General features: G+C 39.8%; 1 protein-coding gene across 2 annotated transcripts in view; it reads right to left on the bottom strand.

Annotated features, from left to right (window-relative positions):
• Positions 1 to 13,139, bottom strand: part of LOC117543070 (chemokine-like protein TAFA-1) — a 34,268-nt gene extending 21,129 nt beyond the window's left edge. The window contains exons 1-2 of one of the 2 annotated variants that reach the window (XM_034211118.1): positions 12,743 to 13,139; positions 11,519 to 11,663 (exon numbers count right to left, since the gene is read on the bottom strand). In XM_034211118.1, coding sequence (XP_034067009.1) covers positions 11,519 to 11,660 — 142 coding nt within the window. In that variant the 5' untranslated portion in view covers positions 11,661 to 11,663; positions 12,743 to 13,139. The remainder of the gene's footprint in view (positions 1 to 11,518; positions 11,664 to 12,742) is intronic. The other variant, XM_034211117.1, reaches the window with a different exon arrangement.
• Between the last annotated feature and the right edge of the window lie 7,534 nt (positions 13,140 to 20,673).

Below are 20,673 nucleotides of genomic sequence, written 5' to 3'. Positions count from 1 at the left end.
TCTTTTGATGCCCATCATCACTAAATGACTTATGTTCTGTCTGCAAATAAAGATGTAACACTGTGATGACAGTTGCTGTTCTAACGGTGAGAATAAAATAGCTTTTGTAAAACCTTTACAAACCCTGTGGCACACGACACAAGTTTTCACAGAGGGATCGGCTTTGTTCAAGTCTCTCCCATGGAAATGTGTCGGAGCACTTAACTGTAATGCTATTATCTATACAAATGACAACACCTGGCATCAGTAGTCCCTCAGCTGCTGGGTGGAGACAACATTGCTGTTGAGTCGACCGTCTCTGGCACAATGACTCACGCTGGAAGCCAACAACGCTGAATCAAAATCGGATGAGTTATGGACAGCAAGCCCGAATGAAGGGAAATGCTGTCAAACCATGCATGACATGAACGCGTAACGCCAATTCAGAATTTCAGTGAATCTGCGGTTCTGCCTGCCTAATGAATGTGAGCAGGGTTCACGTGGGACCAGTAAATGACTCTCCAAACGTGATGTAACAGCCATTGCACAGAGGAAAATGGTCAGTCCATCTCAATAGAAATGTCAGCATGCAATAAGTATGCAATGACTCGCTGTCTGCTGTAATGAGCCCAGATTGTGTGGTTGTCTCCGGAGACTCTGATAGCAAGTATACCGTCTGAAAAGGCAACTCTCTTCTGCATCTGTCCCAGGCGTGTAACACGGTGTGTGAATGAAACATACTATTTGTGCAATTTATAGAGGGATTCTGAGCATCCATCATTTGGGTAGCAACTACAAATTCAAGTGAAATATGTGCTTTATTAAATGTAGCAAATAACAAAAAGAATAGCAGCGAGAGTAGTCACTGTTGCGCTCGATAGACAAACCCGATGGAAAGCTTAAGGGACTCAATTTAGAAGGTAACCTGCCTCCCTGGAGCTTTGGATCCCAATGATTGGCAGCCACTGGCACTATTTGCCAGTGACGTGCGGTGAGGTTCATGGCTGGTGAAGATACCCAAAATCTAAATATTGGATTGTTCTTTCTTAGTAAGATCCCATTTTCATTACAATTGGGGTCTTACCTTGACTTGAAGATGAAGTCCATGCTTTCCTTCTGGACAACAATCTCTATTACTTTTTTGTAAAAGTCCTCCTTATCTTCCTGTAGTTTCAAAAGTCTAGTTTGTTGTTTGCGTCGCGTCTACCACCATGGTCTACCCATTGATGTATAATAAGAACGGGTCTACCCCGTCTCTACGTAGAATAACAGTAGCAACAAGAACCTGTGGGCTCACTTGCGCCCCCTTCAGTGCGGCAGAGGTTATGACTGCCTCCCCTGGTGCTTTTTTCATTGCCGTTGTATGATGAGACCAGCGAGCCTACATATCATATATACGTGAAATAAGTTATTTAGAGACTATGGATGGCGAGGATAAATGTAATAAACGGATCTACAAACATTACATTGGTGACATACAGTGAGATGGTGCAGGCATGCGCTTAGGGCCCGCTTTCCAGACAGTTTCTGTGAGGTGACGCATTCTGAGGTGAGGCAGATCTCATCTGTGCCTCACCTCACCCCACAGTAACTGGCTTGAGCGCGCTCACAAAATAAGTGCCCGCGTTAAATTAGTGCCCGCGCTCCAGCCAGTTACTGCGGGCTTACGTGAGGCAGAGCTCGTCCCTGCCTCACTTCTCATCGCTACCCGTAGTTGTAGCGGAGGAGCTCTGCAAATGTGCTGATTTTGACTATAAAAAGCGATTGGAATCATACAGAAATCACATTTACAAGTTACAACACAGATCAGTGGAGACATTTTATTATTATTACTATTTAGTTTTTCTTTAGTTGTTTTTCCGTTACATTGGAGTATGACAGGTGAGGCTCTGCCTCCCCTGACTGCACGTCGCTGCTATTTGCACATCCTGTACTCGATGTGCGTGCTTGCACACACACAATGAAGTCCCACGTGACGATACAACCGATGAACTGTGTGACATTTTAATACTGGTGGTCTTTATAACCTGCGGTAAATTATTTTGTATCTAAAAAGTCATTTAAAAGCAACAGCATGCTCTAATTTTCAAACCACAGCAGTACGTGTTTTAAAGCAGCATGCCTGTCACCTTTTTTAATGGAAAATGCATCCAAGGTGACCCATAATAGGCTCCACTTTTTCTGTGCATGCTGTCTGCAGACATCCAAGCCAGCAGGCTACAGCAGTTGTGTCGCTGACAGCAAAACGGAGAGCCAGATTAGAGGATGTCAAATTAATGCAGTTGGGAGACAGTGAGGTACAAAACATGTGACTGCATGGTGTCAAATTGAATGACTTTTTTTCCTACTTTCTGTGAAAACATCTGAAGGCCCCGTAGTACTGTTGTTATTCCACAAATAAATGCTGCGGTGAAAGTGAGTGACATATTGTTCGATAAACTGCGAGGCAAATTTGTTTTAGCGCTGACAAAAATACAGAGGACTTGTGTGTTATTGTAAATGATTGCAAAACGTTTGAGCAAACTTGAAATGTTTAGAGAATTAACAGCTCTTGGGAAATAGCTAAGGTGTCAACACGTGAGGATATTTATACTTTAGAAACTAGATGTCTTGCTTTATTGCATGTTATTTGACTTGCTTGTGCACATGTATTTGTTGGAGCAAGAGTATGTGCTTGCTGGAGAGAAAAATCTGAACAATTTTACAAAGCATAGAAAAGTACCAATTGCTACTCTAAAAAAAATCGCTGTCCATGACAAATAAAAAGAGAATATCTTGAAATATGGCTGGCGGTTTTGACAGCATGTCACACAAGGAGGCTGCAAGATTGGTCCTGTGCAGTGGGCCAAAGATGGGTGATACTTTATTGAAATGCAAAATGACTACTCGCAGAGCTTGTGTTGTTTTAAGATGCATGAAAACTGCATGGAACAGAGGAAGCAGAGAGGATTGAGGATTTGTTTGTGCATATGCATGTACTGTATGCCTCAAAGGCTGTCGTGTGTCTGTTTCCACACACAACACAGGCCCAGAACACTGAACATCTGATCAAAGGCATTAAAGGCTTTTCTGACTCAAAACAAGGGTCTGCTGCACTAGTAAAACTTCCATGGTTATTTGGTTTTTATGTTAGAGATCTGTGAGCATGACAATGGTGTACTGTACAACAGCAATCACACGGCAGCTTTCATGTCCATTGAACACATAAAAAATGCACTTTTGATCCTCTTCTAGCACATATTCTGAGTTTTGGGGAAATAACAATGTAAAACATGTCTTCTGTCAGTGTGATGTCATTCATTTTTAAATGTCAAGCTGTGCCTTTTTTCTCTGACTGGAAAATGTCCAGAACTGGTATTTAATACATTTAGATCGCCTGTGCTGATGAAAGAGTTACATTCAGAAAGAAGAATGGAAACGAAGATGGAGTCAGACTTAGAGAGCCTTTAGGGAACAGCTGCTAGCCTCTGATGTGACGGCCTTCTCACTGCCTGCCAGACAATCTGCACAGGGGGCACATGTGCCTTCAACATGTACACCGTGTCATAATGCATAATACAAAGGCTAAATGACCTTCCATGCTGTATGATGTTCTCCAAAGGGTTGATGCTGGTGAAAATGGTGAACACCTGCAAACTGATAAAGGGAAGGCAGGGTGTTTTACTTATTCAGTGTGATGCAACTGAGCAGAGAATGTCAACATGTAATCACATCTTCCTGCTGTTAAGGCAGGTATAGAACATGTGTCACTTTATGGTGTAATATTTACACGTTTTAAAATGTACAGATTTATGTGATGTGTGACAATATGGTATCTGACTGTAATGGGAACTTATCCTATTGTATTTATTTGATTTAATTTAGTAATTTGATCTTCATATTTAGATGAAATATATGTTCCCATATTTGACCCCCATTACTCCAATCTCTCCTGGAAAGGTACTGCGATCCTTATTTTAAATACGCCACAAGACATATTGCACATAAAGGAGATGTTAGTGCAGGGGGAAATCCTGCAATAGAGCCTGATAAACCCAATATTAATTACTTTTCTGATTTCTACCCTCCCCCCTGGAACCAATTAGTAAGTTGAGATGCTTCTTTTCAGTTTAATGAGGTCTAAGTAGTGATAATGAATCTCATTTTCCTGCCAAGCATTTCAAATGGGCTAGACCACAAAGGCATATGACATATGAAATTATATCTCAAGTAATTCCCATTCTGCAAGAAGTATTTATTTAATTGAGAAATAAGGAAAATGGGTCACATTTTCACCGATGCAGAAAATGAATTAATAGAAGTGCTTTTTCTTCACGCTGTTGGATGGTTGGGTATTGATCACGTGACATTTCTCAGAATTGACAGACCTAGTTTTAGATCGATACAAAAAAAAGGAATATATATATATCTCACAACTAGGTTACCATATCTTCAAACTTGTATCTAAATCTTGTTATAAATGGCCAACAGGGAAGTGACAGAAACCCAGTTTGTGTTCTAAAGAGCTGCCACACCTTAAATATCCTCCACAAAGGGAAAAGGATAAGGCTAAAAATGAGGTCAACTTGTTGCATATTTGCAGGAACAAGCCTCAGAGTACATTAGACATGAACTGTCTGATACAATATTTACAGTGGGGACACAACACTATCATTAGTTTAACAGTAGTTTTTGTTTCATGCGGGGAAATGTTGAATTAAAGAGGAGCCGTGCTCACACATGAACCCGCAGAGGCTTGTGCAACCACTGACATCAGCAATTACTGTGAAGTGTGGTGATGGTGGGATCCTCTCCATTGTCAGGGCTCGTTTGGAGATAGAAGAGGTTGGATGTTTTTATTACTGTTATTAATCAAGAGAAATTTGAAGTGTTCTCATTGTGTAGGGAACAGCATTCACTGTCTGTTATCCTGTAATTCGGTGGGTTTATCGCTGTGACTCCACATAGCGCGAATATACACAGTCCACGTATGTATGGTGCTATGTAGTGCTTCAAATTAGTGGTGTTCACCCTCTTGTCATTGAATGCGCTCAAATAGTCTTCTTTTGCTTAGGAAGGTTCCTATGTGAAATGACCCGGGAGTATCCGAGTGGCAGCCATGATAAGAGCTGCTCGAATTCTCCTTGGTGCTTCAATGCTTCGTCTCTTATCTCCTCTACCATGAGGTACACTTGTCCATCCTTTACGAAAGGAGAGGAGAGATTTCCATCCCACAATTCCCTGAAATAACATTATGTAAACATCGATAACATATGCAGTCGCATAATTACCTAGCCAAATGCAGTCGGATTCTCTTGGAAGAATTGTTGTTTTATCCATAAAAAGATTCTCCTTCACATCTATCCTTGACCTCACAGCGTTTTGCATAGAGTTCAAGGAAAAGTGGTTTGGAAAATAAATAACAAGGCGTTTATCTTTGAGTATTTGATTGGTTTCCTGCAGTAACAATGACTTCTAGCGTCTGCACAGATTATCTTATTTGTACAACCGTTTTGAAAAGAATACTACAGGAATTCCTTGAGTATAGTGCTTGCAGTGTTCTTGTGAATTTAAATCCTCACACATGATTGCATTCATTGTGAATGACTATGGATACAAAAAGATTGCTTGATGAAAATTACGTGCCATCTGTGACGGCACCTTTCACGATGTATTAACGCTTAAACAAAGTTGTAATACTGTGGATATTAGGTTTAACAAAACAGACCTACTGGGCTCAGGACCCTTAGACCAGTATTGGAAGGTTTTACATTTCTTTACACAAGAGACCCCAAAAAAAGCAGAAAAAGACCAAATTGAGGCGCACAGAGACCCCAAAGCAAACAAAGAGTGTACGGCATGATGTTGTTCACGTCAAAGACACCTCGTTTAACATTTATCAGACCCATTGTTTTATAATCTGTCTCAAACCTAAGTTCATATGCTTCTGTCTCCAGTCTCTTACTTGAGATTTCCAGAAATTATAAAAATAAACAACATGAACAATTTGGAAAAAGCAGCTTTTGTCAATTTTACATCACAAAGGGTTTTTTGTTTTAATTTCATTTTTTACAATGAATAGACAATGTATATATTAATAATGTATAGTTCATTATCACCCAGATTCATGGCTTTAAATGTGGGTCTACGTATGTGTTTACTTATTTTACTAATCCCCCCACTTATTTAGATCTATGCCCTCATTCATGGTTTCCCAACCCGCCCCTGGTCTAATGCAGAGACACCAATTCACATTAATAAATGTTTTACACTAATTACCCTAACATCATCATTACACTTTTATCAACATGAAACATTTATGTAATACATAAACTGTGTTAAGAAGCCTCATTTATTTTAAGCTACAGATAGTTCTTAATGTTCTGCAGGCTCAATAGCTTTCCAAAATGTTGTTTATTACGAGCAAAAGCTATTATTTATCCTGCAGTTTGCACACAACAAAAATAATAGTACGTGTGCTGAGCTTTTTTAGGACTATTTTGGGATTAAAGCAAGCTGAATGCTTTTATCAGGTCTCAGGGTTTTCAGTCAACTATCCTTCAGCTATTTCAGCTGTCACCACTCCATATTTAGAAAACTAACACTAAACAAAACAAGGGGAATTAAAATCTCGCTAATGACCCCAAAAGGATACTCTGCTTCTTCCACCCGGAACAAAGTGGTTTGAAATGATTAACTAATAATGTCATACTGAGGGAAAATGTGTTCAGCTGTTAATAAAAAGCAAACATATCTTAGCTACAGGCTCAGCTTTATGTGCAGTCATGATCATTTGTTTTGGCCAGGGGGTGCAATTCATGGTAGCAGTGCGCTAACATAAATGAAAGTTTTAACATAAATATGGGTTGTAACATTATATTTCCCATCAGCTTTTGTGAAATAACATTTGGTTTAGGAAGTAGCTCACTCTATCATGTTATTCAAATAATTACAGCTTTAGTAATGGAGAGTAACAAATATAGAAATAGCACTAATAAAGATGAATGGAGATTTCTTGCTGAAAGCCTCTAAAGATATGTATTGAAAAATGGTATACATTATGAGATTTACGACAGGGGAATAGGGTAAAGAATGTTTTTAGTTTTTACTATTATTAATCGTAGTTTAGTTTACAAGAAATCCCAGAAATAATTTGTAGCTTACTTGGTGTTAAAGTGGCCCTATTATGCTCATTTCAGGTTCATATTTGTTGCATGTGTCCATGCTTTAATGTTCAAAAAGGTCTTCATTTTTCTCATACTGCCTGTGATGCAGCCCCTCGTTTCACACTCTGCTCTGATTGGTTAGCTGCTTAGAGATGTCCCGACCCCTTAGCAAATCACGTACAATGTGTTGGAGCACTCGCCAATAGAAGCACACATACAATGATGTCATAATGTTACAGATCTAAACAAAGGAGTTTATTCAAGGTGTTTTGAAGGCAACAGGGAGAGTGTGTGGATCCACATGCACACAAACCTATATAACACACAACAGGAAACAAAAAACCCCAACAAGCATAATATATAAAGGGAAATACTACAGTGGAATGTATGCACATTTTAATAATAGATATCACAAGTCGATTGCTAACATTGGGACAATTATTTTTTATTATAAGTGTTATGTTTGAAAAAGAAATAAGTGATTATCTAATGCTAGCTTTTAGTAGAATTAAGGAAATCTACAGACACAAAGAGACAAAGTGAGCAATAAACAAATCTTTCCAAAGGTCTGACCAAACTCTCAACATTTACCAGTGAATAAAAAAGTGACACTCCACTGTATTTGGATTTGGAAAGAATCCAACACATGTATAATGGATATTTTATATAATTGTTCCCCCTGTGATTGTCAGTCTGTGATACAGGGTGTGAACTCTGTCTGTGGTTAACACCCATTTTATTAATTCTGGGGGATTCTGGATAAGACAAGAAACAGCTGGTAGTCTTAAGACAGAAGCTGGCTGATTAATTGAGCTGTGGGCCACAGAAATTCATTTCGCATTTAAGCGTTGTGACCACAAGCCATAGCCCCTGCACAGAATTGGATGAAAGACTTCAATTAAACATGCTGTTTAAACAAATATCCACAAGCTTGGAGGAGCTCTCTCTTATGAATAATTCATAGCCTATGAGGAAATAAATGGGAAATACTGAAATATGTAAAACCTATTTGTAGTTGTGAGCATACAGCAATAATTAGGGCACTGATTGTCCTCAGATTCATTTACTTAAGAATGTATTTTTCTTTCAAGGCTAACCAAGGAAATTACAAGAATAGTTTACTTCTGGTAAAATATACGATGCGCTGGCAAAGTAAATAAGCTGTGCTCCCTTTACTTTGGAGACTACAAAGCAAAGGATATTCACTTTTAAGAATATGGAGGAAGTTTCGAGTATTTATTGGGGTTTTGACGTCACAGTGGCATGTTTAACAACATCAGGACAATGTGAATGTTGAGCTCCAGATGTGGAGAGGCCTCGGGCGGAGGCTACACGCCACTTCCCATTGGCACTGCAGCAGAGCAGCAATGACACTAGTGTGAGCATGGTTGAGAGGAGGGCTAGGGGAGGGGAGGGGAGGAGAGGGGAGGAGGAAGATGTATGTCACAATAATGTGCCTCCAGGATGCATTATATAAGGCTATTATATTGTCAGTGTCTAAAACAGTGCATAGAGGATACAACCTTTTGTTTGTGACAGCTGAAAATCCATTTTTCATGTTTGTTTCATTGTGAGCTTTACCAGCGAGTGGTTTCTTTTGTTGCAGCGCACTGAAGGAAAAAAAAAAGCCCTGATCCTCTACTCCTCATTAAAGCTCCTGAAGGGGAGACATCAGGGATTTAAATGGTATTTTCGCTCTGGAAAGAAATAGGAGCACCTCCTATTCTAGAAGAAAAGTGATATTAAAGTTGCCTAATATTAAAATTACACCCATGTTGAAAAAGGTATATTTTTAAGAGTGGCTGACAAGGGGCTTAGAAGGGGCTATAGCTGCTATAGAGGACTATCGCAGAAGATAACAGTGAGGCGAGAGGAATACAGTGAAATGGATATCACACAGAGTTAAGTATTTATGACTTAAGTCTGAATAAATTATAATATACAGTGGATACTTACAAGTGAGTTACTCCCCCTTCTGCTGCTCTGCATGTTATATTATGCTGGTTCACTCGCAGCTACACTTTTACAGCAACCGCTAAGTAAGAGATTATCCGCACAGTGTTGAGAATCGATGACCTCTCTGTTATGAACAGGTTGACCTCGCAAAGCCGACTGTTGGTGGGAGTGAGTCCACGAGGGAGCAAGGCCACCTCAGGCAGTCTCAATGTACTTTTTTCAGTATTCTGTGTTATCACCTGCGCATGAAGCAGTGCATCACGAATGGCACAATTTCTTCCTCAGGATAGAAAAGACTGCTGTTCAACACATTCAGCTCACCTTTGTTCTCTCTGCAGCGAGCATGTGTTTTAATTATTTGCTAAATTTCATAAAACTGAGATGGTACGCCAGTAAAAAAGTGTGATTTGTCTCTGCTGCAAAGTATGTTTTCATGTTTTCAATAGTTGGATTAATGGATGCAGTTAGTAGGTTTTATTTGATCTAAAACATTGATGTGCTAAACAATGAGAATCCTCTTCCTGTGATTTCCCCCGGACACGTTCAGGGGTCGAGAAACGCATGACCCCAAAAGGAACATCTCCGCCCGGCGCTTTACGGATGCATGACAAACACAATCTGTTTTTCTTTTGTGCACAGTTCACGGTCTTTGCACCAAATAAATGCAGCACCTTATGAATCATACCGCAGAGAGCTAAACACAGCCTGTACCAGGAAGGCAGAGAACAGCCATAAGCGTATCTGAGAGAGTGGCAGGCAGCAATCTGTAAGTAGAGCTGTAGGCTGGAAAGCAGGCTGCCTTATCCGAATCACTGAGCACACACAAGCATCTACTCAAGGGTCATCCAGCTAATGGACTTATGGACACGCATTCTTTGCAAAGCGGCTGTCAATATCTCAGTCCGCGAGTGGAACCGTTGCCTATATGCTGTCAAAATAAATAATCTCCGAGGATTCGTTGGCAGTGAGCAACACAATGCTGCTGATAAATCTGTAATATTCCTGTCTTGTATGCCTTTTCACGCTACAGGTGTTTCCATTTCCAACTAATAATTTATCCTGAGGTTGTGTTTGTTGACAGAGTCTGAACGTCAGGTCGCAATTTAGCTGTTCCCAAAGACACTCCAGGTGATTGAATTGGTTTTCTAAAACACATCCTCCAATAGATCTAGATTTCTATTGGCAAGGACACAAGTGATCCCTCGGCCTCTGTAATCTCGATTTCCGCCGGTAATACCAGTCACCGTGAACTTGTGGCATTTCGCTGCCTTTAATGATTGGCCCAATGGTCTGCATCCAATGGCCTTCTTGCCACCAATTCATGACCCGTCAACCCCAATCCTGCCACCAATCCAACAGGCACACAACACACAGCAGAGAACAAATGTCCCGGTGTCAGAATCAATCCAGACAGGCTTCCCATCCTCCTCTCATAAAACTGGCATCTCATTTATCCAGGAGTGAGGAGTAGCCATACTATGATAAATCGAATGACAGGGTATTTACACTTTTAGTGGCGGAGGCTCCTGAAGGATACAAATCGTTCACTTTGAACAATTTGTTTCCGAGGAACCTGAATGCACATTTAAAATATGAATTCCATTTCTGTTTTGGTGATTTAAGAACACTTTCTAGAAGATGTGTTAATTGTGAGTGTATTCGAGTACTTTTTCCTGCTCAATACATGTGTGCAGACTTGAGTAATTGAATGAAGGTATTGGAACAGGAAGTCTTCTGACTCACTATATTGAGAGTATTGAGAAGACCCCGTGCTGATATGCTGGAGGTGCACCGGCGCATAGAGGAGATGCATGCTCATGCAGCTCCTTCTCCCTTTGAAGTTCTGACAGCTTTCGGCTTCCTCTCCTCTGTTGAATCCTGAGATCATAATTATTTACCATAACCACGGCACACAGCCGTCTGATGAAAACAAAAGTTCAACCGCAATGATTCGGTCATATTCTATTCAGAGCAATTTCACAGGGACAGCAATCGCACAGATCAAATTGAGAAGGAGCAGTGTAGCATGAATATCAACAGTAATAGCTCAAGAAGGAAAGCACAAAGGCAATTATTGTCGATCTTTGTGATCTTCAGAACAGAAATCATGCTATCAGGGCCACATCTTAATGAAAACCAGCCGGTGTATAATGTATTTGTTAAATAATTGGTTGTTTGTCTAAGCTTAACAGCTAATATATCAAATAAAAACCCACAGCGAAATAAAGTCTTGTTATTTTCTCCGAGCTTTTGACAATCTAATTAAACACATGAGCAACCACACCCAGGATGCTACAGCACCAACAGTACTCAAGGGGCGATGGCAGAAACTAAGATGATGACACAAAATAAACATTTGCTTCTCATTTTGATGCTTTTTAAGAAACTTGTAGTACCTACAGTAGAGAAAGGGGGGGGGGAAGCAGCAGAGGACTCACCGATGATGTGAATGGTGGTTCGACCAGGCCGCGTCCCATGGTGCGTTTGGATGGTGTCGTAGAAAGTGGCCTGACACAGCTGAATGGCAGTCACACTGACCCAGAGGCACAGGCACATCAGCCAGGACATGACAGGACACATCTGCTAAGGACCGAGTCAAACAGAATACATCACGTTCTCATCATATGACCTTAAACCCCCCCCCCCCCCTTAAACATGCTCACACACACTTCTGCAGTCGCTAATAAAATAAATGAATACATTTTGTCATTTCTGTCTATAATTGGTCTTTTAGTCATCAGAATTTATCATTTGCATGATTATATAAGTATGACTTCTTCACTGTTTCTTCTTCCTAGTTTGCCCTGTCTTGTCCCGGAGCCACAACGCTGCAAATGTGGAGTGATCCTTGGGGAGTTTTTTCCCCATGCAGCAGAGATTTCCCCTGACAGGCTGACTCCCTTCAACTCCTGAGCTGTGCTCCTGCCTCAAAACCTAAATCAAACTTAAAGAAAGATAATATTTTGCGAGCAGCTGGCTGCCGAGGCTTTTCTGTAACTGTCAGAATAATGTGACAGTGACACAGCGGTAATGGGAATCAAAAGCCTTGTAATGTTTTCACCATGCCGTTTAGAAAAAAAAGAAAGAAACCGAACAGTGAGGGATGCTTGTGGTCATATGGGAGAAGGGTGGCTGTGATGGAAGTCCATGAAGTGTTTCAGCCCTGAAATCATTCTCCATTTATTCACAGCAGCAAAACAATTTACCATAATTTTAAAGGCTGTATTTCCTATATAACATGTATTTCTTCAGGATATGATTTTTTCCAGGTGCATAAAAACTTGTAAAAATAACATACAGCCTCGACTGTTAGGGTGATAAAAGTAGTGCGTTCTCCAGATTAAACTCCTGATTGCAGAATACTTTTTAAGCCCTTTTACATCTCCAATGTACTTTCAAGTAACACTAAAAAAGAATCGGAAAAAGCTAAATGGATGATCAAACACCTTAAATGAAATTGCAAGACTTCTAAAATCCGAGTTATTCTAATGTAAATATCAACAATTGGCTTGAGAAAATATTGTGCATATTTCAGATTTAAATTCAAACTGATTTATATACAGAATGTATGATTTGCCAGTTTCCTGCAAATGAGGTACATCTCTTGACAATGACATGATTCATTGTTTTGCCCCGAGTGTAAAAAAAGAAGAAAATCTTACCTGAGCAACCCAACAGAGAGAGTATAAATATCTCAACAGAATGACATAAATCCATCCATAACGCTGCTCATGATGATACCATCCAATAACTCTGAATTAAGCTCGAGGAGGGAACTCCAGTGACTCTGCCTCCCTGCTCCTCACTTTGATAGCAACAGTCCAGTGATTCAGAAATGACCGTCAAGCCGGAGTCAGAAAATAGATTTACAGCTCTTACAATTCCACCTTTGAAATATCACTGCTTCCCCTTGAGGATCTGCTCCCACTGACACTGAATTCATTTGCCCCTTCGCATTTATAGGCACATGCAGAGTGCTCCTTAATTAACTGTAGTGGAATCTCTTCTTTCACCGTCTGCATCCTTCCAGTGAGAGGCAGCCTCTGAGCAGCGGCTCTCGCTGAGTCCCCCCTCAGCGAGCACTAAGAAACAAATGTTCCCGTGCAGCCTGGCTGTGTGTAAAGACTGTATCACATGTCTTAAAGCCAGACTGCCTCTGGATTAGATGGCATGGGAGGACTCCACCTGATCATATGCTTCTGACAAATGCAAATCAGGGAAACTGGCACCACTCACAGCGCTGTGACCACATGGTTAACAATTATTTACATTTAGAATGCATTGCTATTTCTCCTGCGGGGAGATTTCCTTTTATTCTTCTTCTTTGTTGTTCTACCCTGCACTACATGAAGACAACTAAGAATGCTTACTTATCCTAAAATCGTTTTAAATGTTGCCAGTGTTGAATGATTTTTAATAGTTTGTTTTACTTCGCATATTGACTGGCTAATGTACCTTTGTGTTTTACAGCTGTATTTGTCTGCCTGTCATGTCTGTGTTTTATCTGTTGTAACTTCGTACATGCTGCCCCTCTTGTCCAGGTCACTCTTGGAAAAGAGATTTTAATCTCAATGAGTCTTTTACCTGGTTAAATAAAGGATATATATTAATATTTTGATTAAGAATTATTCCAAGGAACTTGTACAACAAAGTCAGGATATAACATTTCAAGGGGAGAAAACGTAAAGCCAAATCCTTATCTTACCTTTGTTGTTGTTAGAGGAAAATGCAAAAAAATACATTTATGAAAGAACATGTTTTAACATGCTGAGCAGAAAAGAAAATTGAAAGTGGTTTGAAATAATAATGTCCTTTCTAACTGCAGGTAATCTTCACCTATAGATGGGGAGCTCTTCATTGTATGATGGAGATGTAATGGTGATCGTAGCAAAGAAGGAGATCAGTAAATCTGCGGCAATCTGTATGTGCAGGAACCAGCTCAATCATCCCACTTCCTCGCCACCTTCACTACATGGTGAGCCCTACTTTTGCATTGTGTCTTTGAGTTTTTTAAAATTATCACCAGCATGCAGAACATGCCCAAGGCCTGCAGCTCACACTGCCATCTCTACAGCATAAAGACTTCACATGTTATGTTGATGCTTGCTCAGGAAGACAGGGTGCATTCCCAGTTCAGGAAGGAGAGAAGAATACCCAGAGAGAGAAGAACAGCAAGAGACTGCTCGAGACGTAGGCTCTCTACAGCACAGCATTACTGTCTCAGGCTTTGGCAGGGGATTTGAGACATACAGGAGGAAGCCAAATAGCATAAATTGCTGAGTTGTTATGGACGATGGGGTAATATCTTGATTCTGAAGATGGGGTAATATGTCTATACAGATAAGTGTTTTACACTAGCACAAGTCAACTGTACTTGTGCTAGCTCTGACCTTTTAGAGTGTGTTTAATTCAATGTCTACAAATATGTTCCTGATTGAGATTCTCTTTTTTTACACAGAGGGCTGCAACTATTATTTTCATTATTGATTGATCTGCAGGCTTTTCTTCATTAATCAATGTTCAGTTTGGTTTTTAAAATGTCAAGAAATGGTAACAAAAACTGCCAATCCCAGTTTCTCAAAGTCTAAGGTGATGTGTTTAATGTATGGGGGGATTTTCAGACAATGGCCCCCTGCGTAGATATGCAAAATCCCCATCATCTATTATAGGAGCAAGACAGATTTTGTAGTTCTTAAGCCTCTTTTGTAGTCGCTTTGTGACCCTTGTACACATCACTGTTGAGTGTGTGTGTTTCTTATCAGTCTTTTCATTTATATTTGTTGTCATTTTGCTTCTCTTAGCGGTTGATTTGCCCCGTTTCGTAAAGGTTTTGAGCATCTTTGGGTCTCTTTGTATTTATTTTATGTTTCTCTATGGTCTGTTTTAGTCTCTTCCTGGTTGTTACGTGTCTCTTTGAGTGACATTTTGTAGTTGAAGGCCAGGAGGAGCCCTGGGCCTGTGTATGGTAGGCCAGTTCAGTAATCCATCCATGTTTAAATCTCTTGTTTCGTCAGTCCAAGCCCTAAAGATATTCAGTTTTATATAATGCATAACACGGAAAGCAGGAACTTTGCATTCATTATTACTTTTAATATTGTTTTAATAATGGATTATCTTAATAGTTGCAGATTTTTTTTCGATTATATGACTGTATTTTGCAGCTCTATTTGCTTATAAACACAAACTTAATTTTGTAATGATTCCAATTCTGAAAAAAATGAAAACACAATCGCCACTGAATCTACATCCATCATTCTCGCAGTGCAACACACCAATCAAACAGACGTTTTGTCTGACCTGCAGACCACCAGTTTCTGTCGAAAGGAGGTTCATGCACTGCTGATTCAATGGACTCCTCCCTGAGAGGTTCTGACGGCTGCTCTCTGGAAGGTAACCCTGAAAAAAGGAGGATGTTTATTTTTTTAAAGAATGTTCACAAGAGTTGTCTCCTGAATCTAAAATCGTCAGTACAGATATGGCCAGGAAACAGACAGCCCATAAGCTCCCAAAGGCTTCTGGCCTGAATGTTACATACCTACAGTGATGAGATTATCAGGGACATATCCAAAGCATCGTGCTTCTTTCTAACATCTGCAGGAAAACAACAGAATGTCTTGTATTTTACAAATAATGGCAACAATATGGGTCTACTCTTAACGCCTGTCTGATTCCATGTCAAATTTCCTTTCCAAATAGCATGCCCGCAAGATAAGGTGTTGGTTGCTACTTTAAGCCGAGGGTGGCTAAGCAGAGTAAAAATGTCAATAAATCGTTGTGTTTTGCTCAGGGTGGGAGAGCAGGAGATGTCTCAAGAAAAACTATGAGGCAGTTTTCTATTTCGCTCCCCCCTCAGCTCTGCCTTCTCTTGAATATAAGGGGAATTATAAAGGTTTAACTGCTCTTAAAAAAACATCTGACATTTTACGATGATATTAATGTTGATTACAATAACAACATTCCCAGGAGGCCGGTTTTTATTAGACATGGAGAATAGAGAACATGCCATACTGTAGATCATGTCATGCATCATCACACAATGCCTTTTGAACAAGAAAAGAGGAGGGGGGGTTCTTGTAGATAAAAGTCATATATTTCTTCAGGCACTCCTGCTACAATTTTAGACATCCTCACATGCCCCTTCCGTTAATACAGGCTGTTTGGTGGTACAGCTGTGACAAGTGGTGTGAAAACAGTTTCAAAGATTCAACAAAAGGAGAAGATAATATCTTTCTGTTGGTTTAACAACTCGAATATCGCTTCTCTGAGATCAATAAATCACTGCCAGGAAATTACTAACAGTGGAACAGTGAGGGATCCTTTTCAAGTGATTCATTTGCATTTTCATTGAGTGTTTTTTGTTTTCTGAAGCATTCTCTGCTCCTTTCTGGAAAGGTCGATGGGAAATGGTTGGTGTCTACTTTATCAGCAAGAGCCAACTCTCAAGTTCAGCCAAGTAAGAAATAAGATTATCTTTATAGAAGGCGGTGTGAGAATCTGGCCTTTGAATCTAATTCAGTAGAGTATTAATGTCTTAGTGGGTAGAATCAGCCCAAACTGCTATTAAAATAGCCGAAGTCTTGAGCGGGATGATTTTCAATTCGCTGAGCCCCTCATGTTTAATGCAAATTGAGTGTCTCACCTTTTACATCAGTTGATCTTAACATTTAATAGATTCTTTAAGGATATTAATCTTTTCCATTATATCTTTATCGTGGATAAGAGTGAGGCACATTTCTTTCAGGCCAAACAACTCATTAATTTTCCAGACACAAACCTTTCTACACCTAAGGTGTGATATGAGAAAACTCAGGTTAAAAAAGCACAGAAAAACAGTTTGCCAATGTAACACATGCCTATCTGTTTTTAAAGCATATAATTGAAAACTGGAAATGTATTCTCTCATACATTATTTCCTGCTTCAGATTGACTTTTCCTGAAAGCTACGCTATTTGATCCGACCGTTAAGCCAAATGTCATTGCATGCGCATTATGGCGAATTTCATATTAACAAAAAGGAATACAGTAATGCCGTGTCAGGCAGAAAGATATGGCGTTAGCATTTCAACACAAGTAGCCATTCTTCTAGCCCAAACTGCTGATGACAGTCTCCAGAGAGAGCAGATGCTGTTGCCTTCTGGCTCTGGGCTTCACCGTTCCAGTAACTGCCTCCGTGCCCCCTGAGGTTTGTGACTGTAAAACCAGCTCTCTCGCGGCGTCCAGGTGATGAAAAAACACTGATACAATAGGTGGCTTTTCCCACCTTTTGAAAATGTCATCAACGGTAATCTAGGTTAAGTGCTCGGGACTATGTGAATAATCAAAAATGCATGTAAGCCAAGTGGAATGTGCATTTGTATGTCTTTAAGTCGGCTATGAGAACAATAAATGGGGGAGATTACAGCTTTTTTGAAGGATTTCGAAAAGACTGAGAACATCTTTTTCTCCTTAAAGTCAGACAATCAATCATTTTCATTGCCTTTTAGCCTGTCCTCATCTCATACGGTTGACATGGCGCATTGAAGTCATGTCGGCTCCATCACATCACATGACAACACTGAAATTGTGGTTGTTCATGTAATTGAACTTGCCAGTCAGTCTCCCTCTGATGCTAGTATTCATCTCCTGAGATGAGAGCACAAATGTCCTCCAGATGTTTACATTAGCACCTGAATGGCATGAACATACTAATTTGGTCATGTTCCTGTAACGGCCGTATGTCATACGTCAGGGATGCACATACCAGATAACACTGGTGTAAATATACCTATATTCTGTTTTCTGATGCTGCCAAATACCAAGCTTTAGTTGGAAGACTGGACACAGAATTGCAAACCCTTATTAATACAAGGAAAGACGATTGTTTTTTTCTAGTATCAGGTGCCTGTTAAAGTTAAAGATCCAGACTTCAGGATGAAATCAGCAAGAGAAAGGCCGTACATGTATCTCTGCAGTCTTGAAGGGATTCAGCAGAAATCTCAGTCTAACCCTCCTGACAAGGTGAGAGTGTCTCATGCAACCTTTTGTGGAAAGCACTCTGCACCACAAATGGACCCCGAATGAATTGATACCTGTGGTTTTCACTCTAAGACGGCTCATTTGGGCTGACTATGGACACCCCGGCACACTCCATCCCAGTAGAGTATTTGGTCTTGGCTGAATGGGACTTGAATAGCTAGATAAACCTCACCAGCAGAGGTCGGCTTTAATATAAGTGAAAATATTATTTCTGTTATCTGATTGAAGTGTTGTCAAAAACTGATAGATGGTAATGTAAACGCTCCTACAGATGAAGGATCCTGTGTTTGCTGACTGTGGAGACAATATGATGATTTCTTCAAAGATAAGCATGTATTAAAGGATGACCTTATAGGTGTAGCTGTAATGTTGGTAAACTCAAGAAAGCCTCTCCTCCATTAATAATTGCACGCTTATTCCACACAGTGAATAGCTTTTGTAAAAACCTGGTCATAATGTCAGGTGAAAATAATCCCCTCTAGGCACACATTTGAGTGTATTGAAATAGTCTAAAATTAAATGTTCAAAAATCATATTCAACACATTAGTGGTGAGTTTAATAGCCTATTTAAAAAAATAAATAAAATGCAGATGATATTTGTCTTTTTCTTTTTTTCTGGGGCATTCCAATTTCGAGGAGACGTGAACTGGCACTTATTTTTACAGCTTGGCTTTTTAAAAACGTTTCTATAAAGACTTCTTCAATGCTTTCTTGCACTGGAAGAACAAAGAAGTTGTCTACTTTTGAAAAAACATGGGTAAATAGAAAGGTTCCCTACAGTACAAAGCCGTATGCACAAGGAGGATTAGAAGATAGTCGAAGTGAGAGAATTACTGGAAGTCTTTTTTAATTTTTTAATATATTTTCCTCAGCTGCTCAAGTGAACTTAATTTCACCATTACTATGCTCACTTTTTACACCCAGAAATAAGGGAAAAAGAGCTAATATAAAAACTGAAATTGTATTCTTTCCTCTGTAAAGAGAGCTGATTGCATATCAAGTTGGCTGCTAGAAGTACCTCCTGTGTATGACTCCTGTGTGGTGGGAGAGGAAGCATTTTTCTTCCAACCAATGGAAGAGTGAGTCAGGTTTATGACTATGGGGAGCAGAGGGTGGCCTTTATTTCCCTGAGAAGAGTCATTATTATTGCCCTGCAAATGTATGGCTTGCTTCTGGAGAGAACCTACCAGCAGAGTGCTTGTCATTTTTCTTACTATCTTATGCATTATTGATAAGTCTATGGTCCTATCATCCATTGTGTGCTATTGCCATAACTCAACAGCAGAAAACAACCTATACAGTATATGTGTAGAGTGAGTCTCTGTTTTGTTCTTCCTACTGTATTTTACATCACTTTTTACGAGGCCTTTCACCTGTTGGAGATTTTATGACGATGGCAGGCATTGTATCAACGACTTTGACCACACTTAAAGAGAATACATCCATCATAACAGAAACATATTCTTTGCATTTGTAACGGCAAACATCAGAGGAAATATTTAACACACACAGACACACACAAAATCACCTTAAAGAATTCCCTGATGATGCAGAATTGTCATTTGAAGAAAGATAAAAATAGTTGGCTAATCAATTTAACGTCAGTGTCACAAACCAGTTTACATAACCCTTGGGTTCACATGAAATTTGATGAGACACAGACGATGACTTGAAACAGGATAGACGTGGGATATAATGAGCATAATAATCCACTGCGAGTAGCTCAGGATTCAACACAAGGAACAAGAGTAGTTTCTTCTTCAATAATTCAGGTAACCCGGGCTAGGAAAACATATTTCTTCTATAGTCATTAAAGGTGTATTATGTAAGATATATGCCCACATGCTCCAAAGAAATAGGCAGAGTGTCACCTCTACTGCTGAGTCCATGAAATCAAAATATACAGTCATCAGTTGTAAAAGAAAAACAGCAGGGCAGGTATAAACAAATTGACGAAACTGCTGAAAATCTAAGAGGCGGTTAAAGTAACACACATAATCTTTACGTGTAATGCAAGCTTTTAGTTTATGTTGGCAATCTGTGTTAGCCATCTTAATGTGCCACTAACAGGGGGCTGAACAGATCTGTGTACATTTTGTTTATTGGCTTGGTTCCAAGGTGCCAGAGATGAGAGAACGAGTGTTTCCGTCACTGTCTACTAGCTGTGAAGTGGTCGGCGTTAATGCCAGACGTTTTCTCGTTTCTGCCACTTTGGATCTAATGCAAGAAACCAATTATCACAATGCAACATGGAGGTATTATTTGCTGTATAGTGTCCTTACTCTAAGGTAATTATTATATGTACAGCACTTTGGCTCGACCAAAAATCTTTTTAAAATGTGCTATATAAATAGAACTTGATTTGATTAAATGGCCATCTCTTTTTCTGAGTCTTCTGGTCTCAGGGCAGACTTACGCTACACTGACACACTACTGCTTCTTAGGAACAAAAGGTATTGCAAGACAGCTAGCTAGGTGGTTCTAATATCAGATATCTTTGCAACACATTAGATCAGCGGTTCTCAAACTGTGGTCCACTGCAGGTGGTCCGTGGAAAAAAAGCTAAATAAAATCCAC

This window comes from Gymnodraco acuticeps, unplaced genomic scaffold, assembly GCF_902827175.1.
Source record: "Gymnodraco acuticeps unplaced genomic scaffold, fGymAcu1.1, whole genome shotgun sequence".
In the NCBI taxonomy this organism is placed as follows: Eukaryota; Metazoa; Chordata; class Actinopteri; order Perciformes; family Bathydraconidae; genus Gymnodraco; species Gymnodraco acuticeps.
The sequence above is the reverse complement of the archived record's forward strand: the minus strand, read 5'-3'. Positions and strand labels throughout refer to the sequence as shown.